Here is a 20,798-nt window from a genome sequence, read left to right on the forward strand (position 1 = left end):
TGTGGTTCATGTGGCTGTAACTGGGAGGGACAGCACCATCCAGAAGCACGATCTCAGGATTATTGTTCTGTATTCTTCTGGAATACATCCTGGTACCTTCCACTCTGCTTTTTGCTCCTTGCCTAGAAACTGGGATCTGCAACCAGCTTCTAAACTTCTCACCTCGTTTGTGTGCTGGAAACAGGCATGATCCCCACTGTGACTCCAAATAGTATGATAATGTAGCAGTTTTCTGTTGGATGTAGAAAGTAGAAAGAGAATTGTGACCCCCTACCTTGGAAATCGCCATCAATTTGGAAATTGCTGTTTTCAGTTATTTTATGTGAATCTAGAAAAGATCTTTTCCCTTTCCCTGTAGTTCTGTTGAAAACAAAACCTATTCTAGAACACTGAGCAGTAAAGACCAATGGAAGATAAGGCTGAAAGCTTGTGGGTGTTTAGGTTACAGTGCTGAGTGGTCATTTCCTTGCCCAAAAATTCTCCTCTGGTTGTTGCACTGCTCATTGGACATGGCTGACCACATTTATGGTTTCACTATTTTACTTTGTAATTACAGATTCCTTTCACCTCATTTATTAAAATCACAGTGTGTCCAAGTAGGCCACCTTTTATGCAATGTCAAAATAAATAGATAGAATTAATTATGAGTCTTTAAATATATGCATGAAAATTGCATTGATTTTTGAAACATGGAAGTGCAACACTAAAATTATTTTCCTGAATGAGATGACTCATCATGCCTGGGAAAAAGAGATCCTGTGATTTCATTGTATTTCCATGTCATTAAGAAAGTATTATACTTCAAGCAGATGAAGGACTGCAAAATTTGCAGACCCATTATTACTGGATAGTGGTAGCAAAGAGAAGTGCATTACATTTGCATACAAATACGTGAGTGTGTTTTAGGAACCAATTTTTGTTTCTTAAAAAAAAAAAAAAGGTATCCGTTTAGAGGACAAAGCAGAGCTCTGGTTTGCCAAAGACAAGCCTGGACACATGGTGTCTTCAATCCACTGCTTCCATGTCTGTGTCCCCTGTTTGCTTCCCAGACTGACCCTGGACAGATCTATCTGCTGGGCCATCCACACATTCTGCAGCTTTTGGTGGCCCCTGAATGGGTACTGGCATATTCCCAGGGGACATGGGTGTGTTTTGTGTGGGGGTTGGCACGTTTTCAGGGGTTGCTGGCATGCTTTCAGTGGGTATTGGCATATTCCCAGTGGGTACAAGCACACTCTCAGGAGGCATTAGCACACTTTCTGTGGGTGTTGGCACCCTGTCTGGAAGTGAGGGTGTGCTTTTGGTGGGCTTTGACCCGTTCTCAGTGGGGGCTGTCATACTTTCAGTGGGTGCTGGTGTGTGTTCAGTGGGTGTTGATGTGCTCGTGCTGGGCTGCTCACAGGTTTTCCCAGCCTCTGAATGTGGAGTGAGAGGAGCAGGAGGTTCTGGCACCAGGATGGCATTACATGTTTGAGTGTCACAGGTCTCTGGATTGCTGCTGTTGCTTGGGAGGGACTCCTCTGCCCTGTGGGACACCCTGAAAGCTTCAGCCAGCTGCTTCAGCATCCTCTTGTCACTCTCATGCAGCTCCATGCTCTCCTGCTCAGAGGGGGAAGGGGTTGTTTTAGTATCATCTTCATCATCTTCTTCTTCTTCTTCTAAGATGCCATTTCCATTCACCTCTTCTTGGAACTGTGCTTGCTTTATTTTTTTGTACAGTTCATTTCTCTCTTCCTGCAGAGCACGACAAAGGTTCTCCAGTCTCTGGATTTTCAGCACAAAGCACTCATATTCCTTGGACCTCATGGCTTTCTGTAGTCAAAGACATCAGGCAAAGGTACAGGCTCAGTTTGGGTGCATGCAATTCATTAGTGGAACTGGCAATTAGGAAATGATTTGAGAGCAGCCTTCAGAGGATGCTGCCAGGTGGCTGGCTTTCACCAACTGCTCTTCAATAACTATGGTGTTTTGGACCAAAAATTCAAGAGGAAATTCATCCCTGTAACTACAATGTATTAACATTCTGGATACATATTCAGATCAATTTCACTCAAATATATTTGCAGGAGTACTTGCTGATGATCTGGAGAGATGGAAAAGCATAGTGGATGTCCATGCAGACAAGCAACCAAAAGCCTGCTTAGACTTTTGGTTGGTGTGGGTGTGAATTTGGAAGCAAATGAGCTTTTTTTTGTTTGTTTGTTTGTTTTTGTTGGTTTTTGTTTGTTTGTTTGTTTGTGTTTTTGTTTATCTTGCTTCTGGGCTCTGTAAGAGCATCCTGAATTGGAACATTTTCTACACCCAGTGAGGAAACAAACAAGAGATACAGAAATCCATAAAAATAGAAATAGCAATAGCACAGAACTACAAAGCTAACCAGAAAGATCTGGTCCCAGTTCAGCTTATGTTTGGGGTGAAACTTCAGGCAGCCTCTTATCTTTGAATGAGTTCCAATGTGCTTATGAACTTCCTTTGCAATGCCCCTGGGACAGCACATTTTAAAGTATGGTGAGACACAGTACTTGCTTTTGACTCTTAGAGTCTGACTACACAGGAAGTTAATGAAAGGCATGATTTTAAAGTTCATTAGCTAGAACACATTAATTCCCTGAGTGGATGCTCTTATGCAGAAAGTAGCATGAAGTGAACTAATGCCAATTTGCTTGTATGGGAGAGCATTGAGAATCACCCATTTTTAGAGCACTTAAAATTCAGAGTTACATAATTCAGTTTCTCATGGATGCAGTGGATTCCTGCACAATCTAAAAGCACTACCAGTTGAGATTGTCTTTTTCTCTAAAGAAATCCAATTATCAAGGTAGCTTGAAAGAAAGACCCTTAGATTCAAGAAGAATTTTTTCACTGATTTCTGGGATTATCTCATCTCCTAGTTAAAGTTTTACGTGGGGAAAAGGATGCATCTTGAGATGGGAAAGACTGCTCACCTCTTCAATCATGTCCAGTAATGCTCTGTTACAGTTCTCAAACCTGGATTTCCATGTAGCAGTATCCTTTTCTAACTTCTTCATTTTCTTTGTCATCTGTAGAATCAGGAAGAAAAGCTGCATCACAACAGAAATTCCATGCTAAAGATGAAATTAGGGCAGCCCCTTTATTCAAGTCTTTGGCCCTGCTCAGAGCTCTGCTACCGGCAGCTGTAGTGTCTGTGCTAAGTAATAATTCATGTTAGGGGATGGATTTCATTTGAAGTAGCTGCTATATCACTTTCAGCCTCTAGTCTGTAGTCCCAACAGTAGCACCAGTTGATTATAGCCAACTTCCAGCATACAAACCCACAAAAACAAAAGGCCAAGAATTTGCTGGATTCTCTTTGTCTCTTTACCAGACTACAATGTTAGACTGCTGGGAAGTTAAAGATGGGCTCCTCTGAGCCCTCAAGGCCAGGGAAATTCCTGCTGGACTACTCACCCATCTATACTACCTCCAGAAAACACTACTAGCTAAATAGCACTATTTTTCCTGTTGTTTTTCTGCAGGCAGAACTCTCTGTGAAGAATTATTAGGTGCTGCCTGGATCAGGGCATGAGGATTTTGAGCCTTGGTGGCAGAGCAGAACATTGTTTATTACAAATATGTACAATATGTAGATGTGTTTGGTTTTTAACTCCCATTCATTACAGGAAATAAGAACCCCAGCTGCAAGGAAACAGTCTCTTGGACAGTTTCCACATGGTGTAAAGGGGTTGGTGGGCTTCAGCTCTGCCTACACACTCTAGTAAAAGATGTGTAGCCTATGTCAAACTCTCTGTACCAGTGTCAGTCACCCAGAAGGTTCTGGGCACTCCTGGGAATATGGTCTGATAAATGTGGCTCCAGACTCCCCCTCTGGTATGTCTCAGGGATCTGTACCCAACCACCACATTATATTTTAAGTAAAATATTTATTCTTCCAGGCATTTTCAGCTTTACCTGAAATTGAGAGCTTTCTACTCTCCTTTCTGCTGTTCAGCTTGCAAAGCTGAAATCTAACCTGCTGTCAGTCGTGGCTGAGTGTGTCCTAAATCTTATTTGAACGTTGATGAAATTATTCTTCAAAAATATGCAGAGATGGTCCCATCACAGGTAGAATTATTAGAGTGAGAAATATCAAAATCTAAAAGGAAAGTATCAATTACAGAGTTCAGGCATGAGCTCCTACTCACTTTTTCCATCTCCTGTTTGAATGTGGCAAACACTTCATTGCTTTTGGCCAATGTTTTCTGAAATTCTTCAAATCTTTCAGAGTAGAGAGTGATCTGTATTACAGAGAGAAAAAAAGAACCTCACTAATTTCAGAACATCCGGGATGGTGAACTTCTTCTTTGGTAGAAGATAATGAAATAAATATTATGTTTGGGCATGGAAATTAGTTTCTGTTTGGAGACTATGAAAGCACAAACATCAGGGAACAGAAACTCTTTGCAACTTTTTATGGTTGCAAACTATTATGATTCCTCCATTGCAGAAAGATGAGTAAGAATAGAAAGAGCCAGGCAAGTGATTTTTAGAAGACCTGGGAGTTATGGATGCCCTCCTCTCCTGAATGTTGCAGCTGTGGTATCCCTCTACAGGGTGTCCAGAAGAAAAATAATTCTGTAGATATCAAGACTTGTGAAAACATTCCCCTTGCTTTGATCCCTGGCCCATCTCCATGGGCAAGGACTAACCTGAGCTGGTCCAACCACTGATGCTGTGCAGGACCATTCAGTGTGATTAAATCAAGGTGAGAGCCAGCGTGAGCAGAGCTGTGCCTGAGCTCCAAGCCTTGCTTCACCATGCAGATGTCACCAAACCCCAGCTTTAACCTGGGGGTTTCAGCCCTGGCAGAGGAGGTCAATACTGTGTGGCTGCCTGGCTGTTCACCTGCCTTGTGGATTTCTCTGAGCACTCTTCCAGCCAGGCTGGGACCTGGGTGCTACCCTGGCTAGGATGCTTTTGATGTCCAAGTGAGCTGGGGGAGAGGCATTCCCACACCACGCTGCAGTCGTGGTTTCCCTTCTTCCATCTTTCCACCTGGTGGCTCAGGCTGTGGCTAGGAGCTGCACAGGCAGTGCTTGATGTGCTTCACTGCACTCCCCTGTTGAAGAGGAGTGTCACTGCTCACTTTCTATGTTACCTGGCATGTAAACAAAGCTCACCCTTCACTTTCACACTGCTGTGAATCTGCACTGGATTCCTTCAGGATGCATCCCTGCACCACAGCTTGAGCAAGCTGAGACCTTGTCAGCTCTGTTTTGGACTGCAGCTGTAGGCAAGGCCAGCGAAGACAGAGCAAACATCCCCAGCCAGCCTCTTTTACCAGTTTCACTTCACTCTGAGAAGCAGAGCAGAATGAAGTTCTGTTGCAATGTGCTAGCATTTCAGACTACCAGACTCCATATTTTGCTATCAGTTTATACATGGCAGCCATGTGAAAGTTTATCTGTTGCTGTATTTTTTCATTATTATAATTTTTTTCATATCTAAAATCATCTGATGGTTTTGGGGGAACAAATGTTCTAAAGATCTGAGTTAGTTTTTCTGTAAGATTTTCTCGTTTTTGGCTTTTCCTGCACAGTTTGGTTTTTGTTGTTGTCTTTTTTTTGTTGTTGTTGTTGGTTTTTGTTTGTTTATTTATTTGTTTGTTTGCTGGTTTTTCCCCCTTTGGAAAAGAAGACCAGCTCCAGCTTGTTCCATTCCTTCTGGTGCCAGAACATCCCTAGAAATACTTAGGTCGTCAGACATTTCATCTGTCCAGCCTGGCAGCTCTTAGGAAAAGTGTCACATGGTGTCACATGTGGTGGCTGAGGCAGGGTGGCTGCTGAGCTCTGGGAGGGTCAAGAGCAGCCTGCAGTATTCCAGTATGTGGGTGGAAGCTGGTTGCCTTCTTTCTCCACACCAGCAGGGAGCTGGAAAAAGATTACCTAGGAAATTTTCTTTAGTGTAGAGGTGGTGTAGCCAACTCACCCCTGATACTACTGTGAAGTCACTGAAGGAAAGAAGATTTAGAAAACGTTGCTAATAGTGGGGTGGGTTTCATTCTGATTTTGAAATCAAGTACAGTTATGTTATATATCATACTTGTTCAAGCTAGTTGTTATGGTGCCCCTTGCCACAGCCACAAATGCAGAGTTCCAGGCAGGTATAACCTGGGCTGGAAGGGCCTTGGAGGCTGAGAGGAGGGCACAGGCTGCAGCCCTTCCCCACGGAGCTGGGAGAAGACACAGGAGGTTAACCCATGCAGAGCACTCCATGGTGCCAGTATCAGAGCTAGCTGACATGAAGCTTGCATGTTTGTGTTCATACAAGGCTGTAGCCAGAGCTGTGACCTAGGCACAAACAAAAACTCAGAGGGATTTGTTTTAGCAGCCCAAGTTCCATAGCGTAGGTGGGACACTGCTACCTGGTGTAGTAGTGGAATGTTGACATTTGGAAGAGATGTCACAGCTCCAAGGAGAAATGCCTGAGCTTCCCAAAGCCAGGTGATGGAGCAGAGGTGGGAATCAGAGAACTGAGGCTCTAGCCCCGATCTGTTTTAAGAAAGCTCACCTCAATTCTGTCTCTGCTTTCCCTTCCAATTTTTGCATATTGTTTAATTAGGTCAAAAACATTTCCCATTTGAACAGGGCAAGCTGTGACCTCAGCTGGGTCCCTGAGGAGCACCACAGTACTAAGAATAGCTTCTGCAATTTAAACTGAATAATAAATGAACGTTTTCACAGTGGCTGGAAACAGGCTGTGAGAGATGTCACTCACTGGGAGCGTGCACTTGTGCTCCAAGATCAGGGAGACGAGGATTGCCTTGCTGTATCCAGCAGGACTGTATGGGGAGGACAGAGGCAGCACTGCTGTGAGTGCAAGGCTCTGGGAAGTGAGGGGCTCCTCAGCACTGCCATGCTAAGAGGGTGCTACCATGGGGCCACCTCTTTGGCCTTGTTATGTTCTTCTTGGTTGCCATGATTTAGTGGTTGCCCTGTGCTGGCTACCAAATATTAAAGGTCTTGGCCAGCTTCTATCTTTTTATTTGGTTTCAATGCATGAAGCTAAAATAGTCTGCCTAAGCATCATGCCTGGGGAGCAGCACCCTGGGAAGCACCACCACAGTTTGGGTGTGCCTCCTCAGCTGGTGTCAGATCCCTGTCACCATTTGGAGCACTGGATTTGGCTGTCGCTGCCACATTGGCCATCCAGAGACCGGCTGGCATGAATATGATGTCCCCAGTTCCTTCCAGCTCAAGGAAGAAGTGAGTGTTCATCACCTCCTCTGATATTGAGTGATATCTCACTGTGAAGGCAATATTATGGCTTCTCCCTATCTCACTGACCCAACATCTTCTCATAAATTTCCATGCAGACGTTTCTCTGTTAATCATAGAATCATAGAATCATAGAAAGACTTGTGTTAGAAGGGACCCCAAAGACCAGCAGGGACACCTTCCACTAGACCAGGTTGCTCAAAGTCCCATCCAACCTGTCCTGGAACACCTCCAGGGATGGGGCATAATATCTATTTATTGCTTTGTGTTTGCATCAAGGAGCTCTTTATGCTCTTTCTGTTCTGCATTTGCACAACACCTTGCATTATAGCATCTGGTCCATGAGGGAGGTCTTTTGGTGCTACCATACTGGAAATAATAAAAATTTTAAAAAATAATATTAATAATGTTATTATTCCTGGTAATTCCAAATGAAGGCTGGTATGTAAGTGACAGAGCTCTCACACTTGAGCAACACACTTAACTGCATATTTCATTTCAGGAAGCAAATCAAATTTTTGTCTGTACAAGCCTGGGAGGAGCACATGTATTCTCAATGCTTTTACAGACTTGACTGGTGTTTTCTAAAAACAGCTTTTCTCTTTCAAATGTTCTATTTTTTTATCAATAACTCCAGCTTTATTAAGCTGGCTACGAAGGTCTGCCTGCATAATTTTTTTCTTCTGGTTGATCATAAGAGTTTAATTAAAACCACTCTGAGAAAATTGGGAGCAGGTTTGCAGTCAGGACAGACTCAGTGGGGTCTTGGAGGTTTCATTGCAGAACCTGTCAAACTATTGTCAGCAGCAGTTTATATGATGTTCTTCGGTGTGCCACTGGCTTATCTCAGCCTCTGAAAAAACACACAAAAAACTAAACTCCTCTTAGCAGGTGTCCAGGTTATCAGTTCTACACTGAAATTTCTTGGTGGCTCAAGAGGCAGCAATTAGACCATCTGCAAGGAAAAGCTGGGACAACTTGCCTGTATGATTAACTGTGAGCAAGAGCTGGGAGGCACTTCCTGATGGGTGAGGAGATTGGCAGCTGCAAGAGGGGCTGACAGACTGACACCATCCCCCTCAAGGTTCTGCTTGGGGGGAACCTTTCTCACAGACATGTCAAAGAATCTACATAATTGTTTCTTAAATCTAGAAAAATTTACTGATACTCTTTTTGATGTCATCTAGTGTTCTCATTGATTCAAGGTCTCACTCGAATATTCAAGGTGATTATTGCACTGCTCCCAAAGTGTAGTATATTCTGCCTATGGCTTGGTTTTACTGCCTTTCACTCCAGCTTGACTCCTGGTGTAATTTTGGCAAGTAATTTTATTTTATTGAAAGTTTCAAATTACAGTTAAGCACTGAAATCCTAGAGACCCCTCTCTATAAGCCCTTAGTAGACAGAATTCCTGTTAAAGTTAATGAAAATGCTGCCTTTGCACCCCAATTCAGAAAAGCATATGGGCACAGCAACTCCAGTTTGGTAAACTTGTTTCCTGATATGTATGTACTCCAGTGCTTTGCTGTATAAGAAACCTGCCTGAAGGGTAGTTATGGTGAATAATCAAGGCACACACATTGTTCTGTGGTTGAGCACTGTAAATACTCATAAATCAGCACTTTAGAATGATTAGAGTCAGAAGGAACTTTTAAAGATCAGGTAGTCCAATCCTTCTGCCTTAGGCAGGGACACTTCCCACTGACCAGGTTACTTCAAACCTCATCCAGCCAGTCTTGAACACTACCAGGCACAGGGCATCCACAACTTCTCTGGGCAGCCTTTTCCAGTGTCTCACCATCCCACAGCAAAGCATTTATTCCTCGTATGTAAAAGAAGTCTCTCCTCTTCACTTTAAACCTGTTACCTTTTGTCCTATCACATGCCCTGGCAAAAAATCTCTCTCCATCTTTATAAACCTCTTTTATACCAAAAATTTGCAAAAAGAGCCTCTTCACTTCTTTAGACTACACAACCCACATGTCAGAGTATGATTTGCAGTATGGGCATTACCTTACAGTTGGCTCGAAAATAACCTGCTTCCTTTGCAATAGTCTACGGGATGTAGAATGAGGCTAGAAGGAATACACAGAAAGTAGTTTGGATACTTTACCTGGGATGTGCCTCATGGGTTAAAAACTGGCAAACAAAGGCACACCATGCAATCACCTCTCCTACGTCACCTGTGCCTGCAGGACAGTCTCTTGCTCCTTTAACATTTTGGCCTGGAGCTTCCATTCTGCAGCTTGGTTCAGGAGCTGTGTTTTGGGCAACAGAGAAAAAATTGTTAGGTCCCTAGATTATCAGTTGGAAATCCTCATGCTCCAGCTACTCATGTTACTGTGATAAGGAGTGGCCTAACTTTCAGGTGAATATAGTTAGAGCAGTTAGGTAAGGCAGACTATTTAGTGTTATCCTGAGACATGGGACAGGCTATTTGCATTCCATGGGCATATTTGAATAGGAGTTCAAAACCTACTTGGAATTAAGTGTGCAGTACAGTTGGCTATAAAAACCGTGGCATTTAACCACATCTTCACCAGACTTCCAGAGAATGGTTATGATACTTTCTGGCATATTCATTTCAGCACAGCTCCAGCCAAATTCCTGCTCTCCAGTGAATGGCAAACTTCCTTTCGCATTACCAACCATGAGTTAGCATGTGGGGATGGCCACAGTCAGACCTGCATCAAAAAATCTGGGAGTTTTCAGAAAGCCAGTGCATAGCAAATGTCATACATTTACTGCTGTCTGTTATCTTCGGGCTCTGTTTGCAGTGGCAAGTGGAGAATTCCAGCTCAGGGTGATAAATGTCTCAGGTTAAGTAGGCAGCCCAGGAGAAGCTTAACTGCAATTTCTTCCCTGGCTTTTCCTGGGAAGGTGTGCTTCCCTACCCCAAGGTGTTTGGCAAAATCACATTCTGATCTGCAGGCTGCAGATAAAACAGGTGGAGGATTGGTTAAGGCTGAACAAACTGTAGGATGAGGTTTGCAGAGACCTTTCCTGGCTACAGTTCTGAGTCAGCACTTCCAAAGTACACAGTAATATTTTAGCAATTGGTTTAATCTAAAAGCAGGAAACATTTACCAGGGTGTTAAAGAAATGTCTCTGTTGTCTACCAAACATTTATAAAGTGTTTTATTAGTCAGGCCAAATATATTTTAGAAAATGAATGCTAATGATAGCTTGAGAAATGAGACATAAAGAAGTTATTTTACCACAGGATTTTGCTCTGTTGGACTAAATTGAACTTAAATTGTACTCTAAATTGTATTTAAAATAGCACAGCTGGGCTCTGAAAATATATTGATAATTAAAAGGACTGTGTACGTCTGGGGATTTTATACTGGAAGTGAAAGGCAAGTAGAAGCACATGCTGAAAATGAGTAAAAACTTTTATTCTAACCATTTTATTGGAAATAACACATGTAAACTATGCAAATACCACCTGGTAAAAGAGCTGAGGATGAACCCTAAAATGCTGACGGTCTCCAGCTGTTTGTGGCACAGAGACTATCTGAATTAGATTTGCTGCATATATAAACATATGTATATTGGCTCTAGAAAAATATTTCTTTCATCAATTCAGCCCTTTAATTTGGACCCACTGAATTTTTAACATCTAAAGTTTCCTAGACAAGAATGTTTTACAGCTCAATTATGAAGAAATTATGTGTCGTACTTATTTTATATCTGCCTCAATATTTATTTTGATAATTTAATTTGATTCCATGGAGATAAATCAAGTTCTTTAATTCAGGTCTTGTTGATTAAAATTTCAAATAGGATATGCCATAGACAGTAAAAAGAGTTGGCATGGGTTAAATTAGCATCAGTTTGTGCATTTATTTTCTCAGAAGAGGGTATGCTTTTCATGTACAAAAAAATGAAACAAATTTTTTAAAAGTCTGGATGAAATTTGGACTTTTAAATTTCACCTTTCTTTGATATCTAATTTTTTAGAGTGTTTTTTAGAATTTATAGGGTTTGAATGATTTAATGAAATGTGCTTCAAAAACCTTCAGAGCTACCCAGTCCCTAGGCCAGTCATTACTTCTAAGGACTGGACTTTATCTGAATTGCTTCAATCTCAGCTGGGGTTACCTCCATACCCAATGTGACTGGAATAATGAAAAGGTCCCAACTCCTGCACCATGTCTTCGGCCACAGCACAACAGATGGATGGAGAAGGCAAAGAAAAGTTGCTTCTTTTGCCTCTTAATGAAATGCCTCTTTCTTATTGACCCACATAACTTCTGCAGTCAACAAAAATCCGAGAGTTAATAAAGTCTTCTGTAATGGAAGCAAGCCACAGAGAGGCTTGCTCAAATTAGCACATGTTCTTATGCAGCCTGAGGTCATCTGCAAACACCAAGCTGGGAGAAAATGAATCAGAACTGATACATTTATTAATAGAGTATGAAGTGGTAACAAGGAGGCTGAAGTATCAAGAAACGAATAAATATTGCATGTGGTGTTTACAGAGCAGCACTTTAGTGAAGGGTGGTGATGCTACACTCTATTATTAGAGCTATGATAGCTGCTGGAGGCCCAGACAGTCACAGGGGCTGGCTTAGTGAAAATTAAACTTCTCTTTTTGCTGTCAGACTCTGTAAATTCCAATTATGTAGTGCTGACCAGTTGTGGGATGGTGATAAAATAGCATCCTTAGGTCAAGCTGTCCCTTTGTGGAAACCACACGTTAGGAACCACTGCTGCTTCAATAGGGAATTGCATCCTTTGAGGCATGTGTAGAGTGAACTGTGCAAGCAATGAGATGACCTCCTTCTGAGGTGCTCACGCTCTGCAAGAGGGAACACTTCTCATTGTCTGAGGTAAAGAAGTTTTGCACAGGGGCAAAGATTCCCACGTGGAAGAAGTGCATGGGAAGGCATCAAAGTGAGCCTTCAAAGAGTGATCAAATAGATAAAAGCATACAATAATTTTCATTTAAGAACAATTGCAAAATCCTGCAGCAAAGGTCATGCACAGGGATGAGAAAATTCTATGGAGAGAAAGATTCTGAAAGCTGTTATAACTTTGCACATTACTGAGCTGGAGAGAGTTACAGCTAAGTGAGAGAACTCCATCAAAAGCACCTTGATTTCACACATACATGTATATACATTACTCCCACAGACACTAGTACAATGGCTGGGTGGGTGGGACTAAGAGCACATCAATAGGATGGAGGTGGGAGCCAAGTGTAGGCCAGCTCTCTGGTGCTGGGCTGCCCGTGATGAATCATGACACGCCTAATTATGCCTTGACTCATTGCATGGCTTTTGGCCTTCATTTCTGCAGCTAAATCTACCTTGCTTGGAGGTGATGGGTGATGTTAGACCCACATCACCAGCCTACCTCAAGGACAGGATTTTTAAGCATGCTTTTGGACAATGGGGAAAATATTCTTTGTACACGGTGCATACCATTATACACCCACTGCATAAAGGTTTCGTAGCTTGTTTTCAAACCTGTTATTTCTTACACACAGCAAAGCCCAAAAGAAAATCTTCCACTCCCAGTTGTAGACAGTGATGACTTTCAGTGCTTTAAAAAAATGAAAATACCAAATCTCTGCATACCAGTTCTGGATAATACATATAAAGAAGTTTCGGCTAAAACAGGGACAGTCACAGATGACAAGCAGCCCCAAAATTCATGTTCTGAGAGATGCAGCATGAAAGTCCGTATTGACACAAGGCCGTATGTGCCATTTTTCCACAGAGCCAATGCCTGGTCTTCTATATCTTCTGTTCTGGTTTTTTTTCCCCTCAGTATTTGAAATCTGGTACTCATTAGCAGAACTCCCAGTGACATCAGTAAAGTAAGCCCATATTTGCTTTGCCATTGTAAGTGATTTCTTGGACATCTGGAGATTTTTGGAGTTTAAATCTGCCAAGAATCAATGGTCATGAATGAAATTGTGGGGTTTGGCTTTATGTAGGTTTCAGAGTGAAGGAGAATAAGTCAGCTGGACTACAGATTGTCATGCAGTGATATGCAGATTTGCACAAAGCCCCAGCTCGTTTTCACCCTCACTCTTTAGCAGGGAGTAAAGCTGAGCAGGAGTGGGTGTTCCAACTGCAAGATAAGTGCAGAGAAAGAGGATAAATGCTCTTATGGGCTCTTTTTGGTAAGAGGTGTATGCTGTGTTTCCCTTGTGCTCTAACAACAAGTCTTAGAGCCCCGTATTTTCATCTATTTTGAGTATTTTAAGATACCCGTTAGAGCCATGCTTGTGCTAATATATCTGTTTCCAGATATGGGGAAGGGATAAATGTCCTCTCTTTATAGAAGTGTGTCATGCTGCTCCTGAGTTAGCTGGAGGACTGGCGAAAACTAAAGCTTTCTTGCAGCTAATGAGAGCCTGTCACTCCCTCTCAGAGCTGCTGCCTCCACTGAGAAGAGGGACCACGTGCCTGTGTTGAACTCCGATCCTTTGTAGATGTGAGGATTGCTGTGAAAATACCAGGCAGTCTGAGAAAATTAATTTTAGTCTAATTGAGTCACAAAATGTGTCAGACTACAGATGGAGGAATGTCCTCCTTCCATCCCAGCTGTGCCTGCAGAGGACATGCCTCCTACTTTTCCCTGTCCCCCTGCTAGAGATGTCCTTGACTCCAGAAAGGGAGGAAGAGCAAACAAAGCTGCTAAATGGATCCAGACACTGCCTGCCTGACAGAGGCACTGGCAAACCAGTATAAGGAGGGAAACAGTGAAGGGGAGGCTTTGTAAGAGCAAGTGGCTCCTGTGGATTCGTCCAAGGCAAAAGTGATCCGTGGCAGGATGCCTGGGGAGCCTGGAACCTGGGGGAATAGCAGCATTCAGCCATTTCACTTCAATCCCACATTCTTGGTCTCCTCTCTGGTGGTTTAGCTGTGTGCATTCATGTTGTGTGGGGAGATGGAGTATCAAGTACCAGAGACAACTGAAAACCAATGGCATCACCTGACCCAACATCACCACACACCAACTACACAGTGACAGTGAGTTAGGGGAAACAGTCTGGGATCTAACCCACTGCTCTGCAGTGTGCCTCTAAATCTGTAAATGAAAATGAAAGCAGCCTTTCAGAGGTTGTTCCTTTGCATTGAGAACTGATGGTAGCTATAAAAACTTCTCTGCTACTGTACCCCAGATTGGACCTGAATATATTTGTGAAATAGCATGCAGGGCTTGTTTTGGCCTAAAGCTAGATAAAAGACAGACAAATTAGAAGGATAGGTACATACATATTCCTTCTCTTTCTGGTGTCGCTCCTCGGCTTCCTTCATCATTTCCTGAGACTGTTCCAACTTGGCATCCACCAGTTTCTGTTGAAGTTCTCTGTGCTTAAATATTTTGTCAAGGTGCTGTAAAAAAAAAAAATCTGCTGAATGTGCAGGTTTAATTATCTACACAGACCTTCATGCTTGTACATGTACAGCTATTTACTGGAACACTTAAAATCATTGCAAAACAAGAAGACACTCTATTGCAATTACTAAAAAGTTATAGCTCTGATAAGAATAAAATGTGCCAGAATTAGCATGGGAAGGGAAACTGGTGTACATTATCAATTTTGATTTATTGTAAGGGAAAAAAAAAGCCTTAGCATATTTGCCAGTTTTAAGGTCTACATATGCAGTCATCAGTACACTCTAGTGTGACTGAAGATCAAATAATTGCTCATCAATAATAAATATGCTGGGGACACACCTTTTTTGTAGCTGTTAAATGGCCAGTGGATCTAAGCCACAGTGTGGATGGTGGTGTAGACACATTGCACCTGCAGTACTTGGAAGCATGTGCACAGCTCATGACATTCTCTGTGTAAATACAAGCCCAGCATATCCCCTTTGGTCTGGACACACCTGCACAATGAAGGGCCTGGGTGACAGGACATGAGTGGGGATCTGGAGATAAGACCAAACAAACCAGAGGCCTCCTCTAGCCTGTAAAATATCTGCCTCCATGGTGACTTTCAGGACATAAATGTTGCTGATAGCCTACTTCAGTCTTAATTCACTTAGATAAAATTCATAGGAGCAATTATTCTGTGTGTGTCCCTCTGGTTTACATTTTCTTCTCATAGACACCACAAGAGAGGAGTGTACATTTCCTTCATTCAGTATAGGAATTCATACATGATTCAACAGATTTGGAAAAGCAGGTATTTTATCAGTCATTCCAGATTGTAAAGATAGATAACTTATGTTTTATTCAGTATGATAATGTTGTCTGATTGCACTGGGGCTCACAGTAAATGTATTTAGAAACTACAAAAAGACCCATTGTGATATTTGTTGATGTTTATCATAAAATAAAAAAAAAGGTAGTTCGGGATTTTACTGGAGGATTTTTTTCTGGTGTCAAAATTAAAAAAAAACCAACAATTTATTTAAATTCAAAGGGTCTCCTTTATCTGTCATCCTAATTTTCTGCTTTTGGGAAAGGGTCAAATAGTTTACAGAGCCCTTCTCCAACCTGCTTCTGGAGGTAACAGAATATATTTGTTGTCACCTGCAGAACAGGCTACGTAAAGGAAAGGGAGCTGGGATGTACTGAAAGGGAGCTGGGATGTATCCAAAGGGAGCTTAGTGGGAAGGAGTAAAGGGATGCCGGGGGAGGTCTCCAGGGATTTGGGGGAGCTCAGCAGACAGCTGGCACCGCTGGCTGCTTGGGTGCCTCAGCCCCTCTCCCCCAGCAGCAAGGCTGCCGTGGCTGCCGCGGGCAGGGCGCTGTCCCACGCAGTTCCATACCACAGAGACCTTGCTGCAGGCACGGCGCGGCTCAGAGGGCAAAGCACCCACCCTGTGAGACAGCTGAATGATGGCCAGGCTGCTGGCAGTGCCTCCTGATCCCCTGGGACAGCCAGACAATGTGCTGCCGTCCCAGCCAGCAGCCAGGGCACTGCTCACCTCTTCCCTCAGCTCATACTGGTCAATGATGCTCTTCAGCTTCTCTGCCAGCTCCGTGTTCTCCTGGCAGAGCTTCATGTTCCTCTCACTCTGCTGCTCGATCTGAGCCTGGATTTCACTCAGTGTGCCCTGGAAGTGATTAGTTATTTCTTTCCTCTTCTCATCTTCCTCCCGTGCCCGCTGGATTGTTTCCTCCTGTTGTAAAATGGGAGAGAACACAGTAAGTGAGAGGCATAATAAGCAGTTCCAGAAAAACACTGTTTCAGAGTAGCATAAGGCTTCCCTTTGAAGGATTATACGTGTTTGCATTCCTCTTTGGAGATTTTCTTGCTTTCATCTGCTCCAGCATTAGGCAAGATTCTAAATTTACGGAGCCAATTACACAGTGGCCTTGAAAAAATTAGGGAACTAAGAATTTGCATTTATAAAGATGGATGTAGAGCAGAGCTTCAGGTCAAAGCAAGCCTGAAGGAGAGGACATACATGCATGTCTTGATTCATGATACTGCATCACACCTCTTTCTTTGGAAATAGATATTTAGTGGAAACAGTTGAAAGCTCTTTTATCAAAATTCTCTTTGACTGAATTAAAAAAATCACCTTTTACAATGCCTCATTTTAACAAGGAATCTTCATATCAAATTCATGGCCTTTGGGATTTAAATTTTTAAGAGAAATCCATCACTTGCTGAAGACTCCTTTCCAATTCCTCAATTTTCCTTCTCTAATTTTTTAACCGACATAAACATTTGCACTAATTTAGTAGCTAGTGAATTCAAGGAAAGCTTTTAAGTTGTTTCCTACAGAATTAAGACAGACAGTCAGATTTAATTTTTTTCCCTATTATTGAACTTCTGTTTTAGATTTGTTTATATAAAAGACAATGCAGATAGAATCTGGATTCATTGCTTTGGATCCAGTAATACAGACTACTTTTATTCCTTCCTCATTTTTTTCCAGGGCAGTCTGGGGAAGGTAATCCTGATGTAGAATTGCTAGACCGTATCTGCTGTAGTTACAAATCAGGCCAGGACCACACTAAAAACTCGCTCCACAGAATGCAAATGGCATACTCTAATAAGGTTTCAACTATCATAGTAATTTGCATAAAAATCTCTGGTAACACTGCATATGGATATTTTCTATAAATATATTTGAATAAAGCTTTAGCTGACTCTAATAAGGTATAATTTGTATCATGAATGTGACATAGCAGGCGTTGATTTGGGCCCTGCTCATAAAGTAAGGTGAATACCAAATGACCCAATTTCTGCTTAGCATGCACAACACGAGCCTGATCTAGGACAGCTGCTGTTCAAGGTAGGGCATGTTTGTCCTTTTGCTGTCCAGGGAGCAATAGGGATGCCAACACCTTGGATGATGGGAGGAAGGCAATGGAGCCATTAATAATACCCTGGTGCATAGAAATTAATAATACCCTGGTGCACGGAGCCCTGCTGTGCTCTGCAGTTCACACAAGAACCTGTGTGTGTATTCATAAAGAGTAATACAAAGTGTGAACCCAGAAGGACTCTCTCTCCTAATAGGAAGGAAAAATTTCATGTGGAACTGGGCAAATGACTTGGGGGTTGGGTCCTGGTTCAGTACCTGGCTTGGAAATTGGACATACAGAAAATTTGCATCAAGATGAAAGAGAAGCTCTCCAATTTTTTTTTCTCAGTTGGTGAGAATGATTTTGAAACATTTTGCATTTACAAACAGCAATAGAGCTTTTTGTAGGTATTTTTTGTTTAAATCCTTTTAGCAGAAAATGACCTTCCAAAGTAGAGTTAAAAATGCTGCTCAGAAGATGCTTTAGATCTATTGATTTAGCATTTCCAAAAGGAAACATTTAATTTTCTTTTGAAAGCACATGTTTACGAACAATGTCATCCTTGTTATTTTTATTTGAAACTTTTTCCAAATTTGACTTGAATTCCTAGGTAGTGTCGACTAAGTTAGAATTCTATTTTATCTCTGATACACCGTTTAAAAAACTCCTCATGTCTCTTAGTTCTCCATTACATAGGTGCAGCCCTGAGCAGGCAGAAGAGTGCACGTACTTCACTTCAAGAAGTCAGAGTGAGAAATTGAACTTGCATGTCTGAAGTTGTCTCACTGTGGCTTCAAAACATCCTTCCTCAGAAACATTTCATTGTTCTAATGCAGGTAGCCTTATAACATGTCACTACTGTGATTTAAAGCTCTGCAGAGTAATAAGTCCATATGAATATAAACCAAAAAAAGGTGGATTGTGCATATGTCACACCAAACAGTTCTGTAACAAGGTGAAACGAGACATCCTGAGACTACCAATCATGCAAATGTAAAAAACCCAACCCTCTGCATATATGTTACTCAGAAGATCTTATTTCCAGCTCTTCTGAGGTAGAAAAATGATACAACACAGAGCACAGAGACAATACAAAGATTCATGGTTAAAGACACTGAGCCAGGAAGCATTTATTTGCAGGATGCAGGATTTCTCTGTATCTGTTCTGCTTTGGAGAAAAATATACTTGAGAAGGATATTTGCTTAGGAATGGGGGCTGGTATGTGTCCTGGGGAGCTCCTCAGGGGCCCTCATTTGTTAAATCCTTGAGATCCCAGTCACAGATTAAAGGGAACTGGCTGAGCAGAAGGACAGCAGTGTGGCTACAGCACTGAGCAGAGACCAGTCATAAACTCTTGTTCTCTTTTCTCTGCCCTTTCTGAAACTTTGCACTCCCTGTTTACCCTTTCAAACATATGTTCTTGTCCTAGTGCAATACTGCTTTTGCTCTCATGTTTTGCTGCCAAGAATGTAAGAATGTAAAACCTTGTTAAAATTAAGACAGGATATTTTGCAGTTTGGGATTTAGCACAAGAATGTGAGATCATTTGTGAACAGAAGAGTGTGATTGATACTGGAGTTTTTCTCATGCCTCTCTGGGGCAGTTCCAGAAGACTATTGGTCTGCTGAAGCCATATCAGCCAAGATGATATGAGTGAGGAATCCTTTTTTCAATGAACTGTGCTCTTCATTCCCAGGCACCACGGTCTGAGCCAGTTTGGAGCTGAGCCCATAGCTAAAGCTGTTGACTTTTGTGACATTTGTATGAAAGTCATTGCTTAATGCCTGATGGCAGGGAGGACGAGGGACCTGAGATGTTCATGTCACTACAAGATGCTAAGTAGCTACCAAACTGTCAGATAATTGGCAGAACATGAACTCCATGCAGAGAAATGAGTTGCTGTTGCTCTTAGCAGAGCAGCTCTTTATTGCAGTGGGAACACATTCTGCTATTTCACAAACCTTTATTCTGCTTTTCTTGGAGGGAGAATTAAACATCTGTGTAACTGCAAGGAAATAATCAGAGTAGCTGGACTACATGTAAGTGAGAATTTGAGGCTGGTATCCAATACTAACCAGAAATTTTTCTTCTCTGATCTGCCCTGTGGATTTTCAATGCAGCTCTGCATTGAATACATATTCATCACCACTTGGCTGCACGGATGTGCAGTTAATGGGAATTCCACACACCAGATGAGTGAAGATGACATTTACATGACATGATGTGCATATAATGTACCACATGGTAAGTCAGAGGGGGTTTCTGATCTGGGCAGGCCAGCTTTCTCCTTTGCTATTGAAATGACATCCTAGCTTCTATTTTCCACGTTTTGAAACATAATCAAACTGCTAATCCCAAGCACTAAAAAATTATGAATCTCTGTCATGCCAAAACCAAAATAAAAATATTTAAGCATAAGATTTTAAAAATTCCATTTGATGGATTTTCTGGTTTTGAGCCCTCTCAGTACAGTCATGAGTGAAAGAAAATTGCACTAATTTAAATAAATAGAACATTAGTTTCTGGACATTCACAGATATCTAGGAGCTAAAGCATAACGGCAAATATTCCAAGAACTATGCTAAAATTCTTAGAGAGACAAAACTGGATAAAGATAATGAATGTTTTTGTTTATTACTTTACTTCTCATGCATTCTGCAAGTGTACTTTGTCTTACTGTCTTATTTAATTTTGGGATTTTTTTCTACACAGCATGGGAACCCGAGGAAAGATAGTATTCTGGGTTTCTTAAAAGGTCTCAAAATTCTTAGAAAGAAGTGATGAAAATACAAACACTTCTTCCTAATACCAGATGACCTCAGGCATATTCCCTGGCTCACCTGGCAAAGATACACAATAAAAATAAGAACAGAGCCTGAAATTTATATGTTTATTTAGAGAACCTAGTCACAAAGTAAAGCAGTCTAACAGGTAAAAAAATGTTGAAAAGAGACTTTCCTAATTGTAAAGATGAAATGTGCATGGAAGTATTTGTATACAAAGAGAATGGAAAAATCATGCTTTCTAGTAAGAAGATTAATAAGCATAAAGTAGCTGTGAAACTGTATGAGGAATTCAACAACATTTGCTCCAAATATATTTTCCAAATAGAATTAGTTTTTTTAAATGCCCCAGTCTTCACTGATTAGTTCCACTGATATGATTTGCTTAGGAACATCAGTTAAGGCTATGCAAAGCACTGTACACTGTATCCTTAATTCACTTTAAACCTGCTCGTATTTCTTTTGAAAGATTTTACCCACAGGTGGCCTGGCAAATCACTGTGGATCAATATTGAGGAATGGCTCAGGTCTAATACAAATGAC

The 20,798-nt window shown here is 41.7% G+C and overlaps 1 protein-coding gene across 1 annotated transcript in view; it reads right to left on the minus strand.

The window, feature by feature from the left end:
- Nucleotides 1-548: 548 nt before the first annotated feature.
- TXLNB (taxilin beta) overlaps nt 549-20,798 on the minus strand; it is a 32,999-nt gene continuing 12,749 nt past the window's right edge. The window contains exons 5-10 of the mRNA XM_036380484.2: nt 16,139-16,333; nt 14,471-14,590; nt 9,419-9,493; nt 4,164-4,256; nt 2,946-3,041; nt 549-1,812 (exon numbers count right to left, since the gene is read on the minus strand). Coding sequence (XP_036236377.1) covers nt 1,006-1,812; nt 2,946-3,041; nt 4,164-4,256; nt 9,419-9,493; nt 14,471-14,590; nt 16,139-16,333 — 1,386 coding nt within the window. The 3' untranslated portion in view covers nt 549-1,005. The remainder of the gene's footprint in view (nt 1,813-2,945; nt 3,042-4,163; nt 4,257-9,418; nt 9,494-14,470; nt 14,591-16,138; nt 16,334-20,798) is intronic.

The sequence above is a fragment of the Molothrus ater genome, chromosome 3 (assembly GCF_012460135.2).
Source record: "Molothrus ater isolate BHLD 08-10-18 breed brown headed cowbird chromosome 3, BPBGC_Mater_1.1, whole genome shotgun sequence".
Classification (NCBI taxonomy): Eukaryota; Metazoa; Chordata; class Aves; order Passeriformes; family Icteridae; genus Molothrus; species Molothrus ater.